This window comes from Geospiza fortis, unplaced genomic scaffold (genome assembly GCF_000277835.1).
Source record: "Geospiza fortis unplaced genomic scaffold, GeoFor_1.0 scaffold14, whole genome shotgun sequence".
NCBI lineage: Eukaryota > Metazoa > Chordata > Aves > Passeriformes > Thraupidae > Geospiza > Geospiza fortis.
The window spans coordinates 997,349-1,001,743 of record NW_005054512.1 but is presented as its reverse complement, the minus strand read 5'-3'; the positions used below and the strand labels follow the sequence as shown (position 1 = coordinate 1,001,743).

Below are 4,395 nucleotides of genomic sequence, written 5' to 3'. Positions count from 1 at the left end.
CGACTCCAACCTGTTCTCCTTCGAGAGCGGCCGCCGCTGCCACACCGGCCAGGGTCAGTGCCAGGGGGACAGGGACAGGGCCTGGGGAGCTCCCTGGGGACAGGGACAGTGGCTGAGGGGACAGGGACAGTGCCAGGGGGGACAGGGACAGGGCTGGGACAGGGACAGGGCAGGGTCAGTGTCTGGAGGGCTCCCTGGGGACGAGGTCAGTCCCTGAGGGGCTCCCCCTGGGCTCCCTGGGAGCAGCAATGCTCGGATTTCTCTCCCCTTGATGCCTGGAGAGGGTACCTAGAACACAGGCTAGACAGATTTAAAGGGATAAAGTAGGGATTTAATAAGATACAGTGACAGTGACCCCTATTTATTAAAATATAGGGGCAAAGCTGCTGGGGAAGGGCTGTCCCTGTCCTCTCCCCTTGTCCCTGTCCCCTTACCTTGTCCCTGTCCCCTCCCCTTGTCCCTGTCCCCTCACCTTGTCCCTGTCCTACCTGCCCAAGGTGAATCTTGAAGGATACACCTTGCCACCCAAGATGGACACCTGGTCACAAGTTTTCACACTTTTATTAAGTTTTGCTCCATGTCCATACTGGGGTTAATTGTCCAATCACAGCTCCAGGTTGTGCAGCCCCATCCTCAAGCTTTGCTCCCCTCGATTCGCTGGTTCTGCTCAGAGCTCTGATTTTGGAACTTTGTGACAGAGGAAAAGGTTTCCCAGCACGTTTCCCTGATGCTGAGAGCACGGAGAGGGAAGTGACTCACCCAGGAGCTGATGCCAAGTCACAGCAGCCCTGGGAATAGTCTGGGAATTGAGGAATTGCAGTTTTACACTGGTGCCTCTTGGTTCCTTCACCAGTCTGGCTCTGATGCTTTTTGAAAGAGCTGAACATTTCCTTGGCATCTGCATCCCCTGGGAGAAAAGCAGAAGTTGTTTCCTCATTCTGTTAATGTGTTTGTCAACTCCAAAAGGGCTCCCTTGAGTGCTCAGGGTCTGTGGGAATCTGCACTGGCATCTGCTGCTCTTTAGTGTTTATTTCAGTGAGGTTTTCCTCTCCCATCAGGGAATTTGTCCTTTGGTTTCTGGGGTTTTTTTTTGCCTTTCACAGGCTGAGGATCAGTGGTGAAAATTTAATCCAGGGAGAAAAGTTCTGCCCTCTGCGTGGTTTGGTTCTGTTCAGGTCCAGGCAGAGGGGATGAAGCAGAGCTCTCACATCTGCAGAGTTTTTATCAGGCACTCTTTAGGCAGAAATGAGAGGGATGATGTGTTGTGTTGCATTTTCTCCCTTCTTTGTGGGATTTTATCCTGCTTATTAATTTTACCTGCAGCCCTCCTTGCTGGCGCTGCTCCCCACCTGATGCAGGGCAGATCCAGCTGGGTTTTTTTGGTGGAAGATGAGGATCTTTGGGAGCAGCCCTTGTTGCCAGGCTGCTCCTGTTGCCATGGCTGTGCTGTGTGTGTGTGTGTGTGCCAGCCTGGGATTGGCTCCTGGGCTGGGCTGCTCCTTTGGGGACAGGCTCTTCAATCCCAGAGATTTTTAAAAAACGTTTTTCTTTTCTTTTGTTATTTTACATTCCCATCCCTCCCTCCTGTGCACGGGGCCCAGCCCAGCTGTGAGGAGTCACTGCCTGGATTTTCCCCTGGGAAAGGATGGAGGGGGTTCAATAGGAGAGGGGAGCAGTTCCCCTGGCCCCCCACGCCTGTGTGGGGTGAGATTCCACTGCACTGGGGGGGTTTAAAGCCAGCCTGGGCTTGTGGCACGTTGGGAGTGGAACTGGATGATTTTTAAGGTCTCTTCCAACCCAAACCATTCCGTTTTCCATGACTGCTGTTATTTCCTGAACAATCCACAGGGCTCTTGGTTGTGGCTTGATGGTGCGAAACAACAGCAGAATAAATCAGAACTCATTTAGAAATGGGAACAACACATATTTTTAAACGTTTAAAATATTCTAAAAAAATATTTTTAAAGCGGGATCATTTCCTTGCTGTTCTAACCCTCCTCTCTGTCCCTGGCAGGGATTTTTGCCTTCAAGTGCTCCAGAGCAGAGGAGATCTTCAACCTGCTGCAGGACCTGATGCAGTGCAACAGCATCAACGTGGTGGAGGAGCCCGTGGTGGTCACCAGGAACAGCCACCCCTCGGAGGGGGAGCTGCCCCACAGCCCCCAGGGCCCCACCAGTAAGGGGACAGCACTGGGGACACAGGGCTGGGCTGTGTCTTGGCTTGAAAAGTCTGCTAAGGAAAGCAGGATCCTCCCTTGAAATGGAGAATTTAAACCCCCTCCCTGCTAATAATTGTAATTTTGAAATTAAGGGGTTCTCAAGGGAAGATGTGTGATAGGAATAAAAGTTCTTTATTAGGGAAAAAAATAAAAATAAAATAAAGATGCAGTAATACAAAGCAGCCCTGATAGAGTCAGAATATGGCCTGAGCCCCTGTGGGTCAGGGAGGTGGCACAGCCCCATCCCATGGTGGCAAGGGGACAGCACTGGGGACACAGGGCTGGGCTGTGTCTTGGCTTGAAAAGTCTGCTAAGGAAAGCAGGAACCTCCCTTGAAATGGAGAATTTAAACCCCCTCCCTGCTAATAATCGTAATTTTGAAATTAAGGGGTTCTTGGGGGAAGATGTGTGATAGGAATAACAGTTCTTTATTAGGGAGTAAAAATAAAAATAAAATAAATTAATTATAATCCCTCCTGATTATTGAAGTGAAGGGCTTCTCAGGGGAAGATATAGGAGGAGGAGTAACAGTTCTTTATTAGGGAAAAAAAAAATAAAAGTAAAATAAAGATGCAGTAAGACAAGCAGCCCTGACAGAGTCAGAATATGGCCTGAGCCCCTGTGGGTCAGGGGGGTGGCACAGCCCCATCCCATGGTGGCTCAGCCCTCCTGCAGTGCCAGCTGTGCTTCTGCTGGAGCATTGGAAAGGCTCAATTCCTGTCTCCATGAGGAATTCCTCAGATTTAAAAGAGGCCCTGGCCCTGGGATGGCCCCTGGACAGGCTGCTTTTACCTTCCAGGGTGTCCACAAGAGCCCAGCTCCCCCTGAAAATGTGATAATTCTATTTTGTACCAATTTAATGCTCCTCTGCCTCGATTCCCTCACAGGTCTGGGCTACACTGGACTTCCCAATGGATTTCACAGCTTCCCTGGAGAATCCCTGTCCTGCTCTGCAGCCCAGCAGCCCTCAGTGAGCAGCCTGAGACATCCCTCTGTGGGGGAAGACTCTACCCACCCCCTCCTGGGGCCTGAGGAGCAGGTAAACCCATCCTCAACTCTGCTGGCTGCAGTTCTGGGTTTCCCCCACTCAAACTCAGGGGATCCTCACACTTTGTCACTCTTTTTATTCTCTTTACTTCATTTTGCTCCTGGTGGCTCCTGCTCTTTGATACTTCACCAGAACTGGTGTTCTGTCAAAAAAATCCGAGTTCTGTCCTCAACCCGTTGGTATTTGGGTGGCAGTGACCTGCCAGCTGTCACACAAATCCCTACATTCAGACCCTTTTTTATTTTTGGTTTTGAGGTTCAGCTCTTTGCTCGCAGCTGTAGAATTTTTAATTTTTTCTGGTCTGAGCCACCCTTTCCATGAGGAAATGTGGTGCTGTTTGCAGGGGTCTTAGGATGAGGGAAGAGATGAGAATGTTGCCTTTATGTTTTTTTATTATTTTATGATATATGTTATATTAAAACTATACTAAAAGGATAGAAGAAAGGATTTTATTAGAAGGTTAGCTAAGAATAGAAAAAGAATGATAACAAAGGCTTGTGACTGACCAAGACAGTCTGGACAGCTGGACTGTGATTGGTTATTAATTAGAAATAACTAACATGGACTAATCGAAGATGCACTTGTTGCATTCTACAGTAGTAGATAATTATTGTTTACATTTTGTTTCTGAGGCTTCCCAGGAAAGGATTTTTCATAAAACATGTCTGTGACAGGGAAATTCCTGCAGCTGTCCATCCATGAGGACGCACAGTGTGTATCTGCAGCTGCACTCTCCTCCCACCCCACAAAACCCAAACCAACCAACTTCTACATTTTACCTCCCAAAACCTTCCCAACTCCCAAAATCCTTTCTCCTCTGAGGAATCCCCCCCTCTCCTGGTGGTTTCTCAGCTGCTTTGCTCTGGTCTGTGCTGTCTCCTCCTTTCACTGTCCCTCTGCTTCTCTCCTTGCAGTCCCACACCTACGTCAACACCGGGGAGCCGGAGCCGAGGGGCCGGCACTGTTTGCACTCCCTGCCTGAAGCCCACCCTCCTTTCCCCCCTAGGAACCACAGCTGCTCCCTGGAAGACCGAAACCCCCAGGTCTTCCTGCAGCCAGGGGAGGTGAAATTCGTGCTGGCTCCCACCTCCAGCTACCGCCGGCTGTGCCGGCAGCCCCGGCAATGCC

At 50.0% G+C, this 4,395-nt stretch overlaps 1 protein-coding gene across 1 annotated transcript in view; it reads left to right on the top strand.

Moving 5' to 3' along the window:
- FRS3 (fibroblast growth factor receptor substrate 3) overlaps positions 1-4,395 on the top strand; it is an 8,090-nt gene that overhangs the window by 2,106 nt on the left and 1,589 nt on the right. Inside the window, exons 4-7 of the mRNA XM_014310314.2 lie at positions 1-53; positions 2,015-2,176; positions 3,107-3,258; positions 4,182-4,392. Coding sequence (XP_014165789.1) covers positions 1-53; positions 2,015-2,176; positions 3,107-3,258; positions 4,182-4,392 — 578 coding nt within the window. The remainder of the gene's footprint in view (positions 54-2,014; positions 2,177-3,106; positions 3,259-4,181; positions 4,393-4,395) is intronic.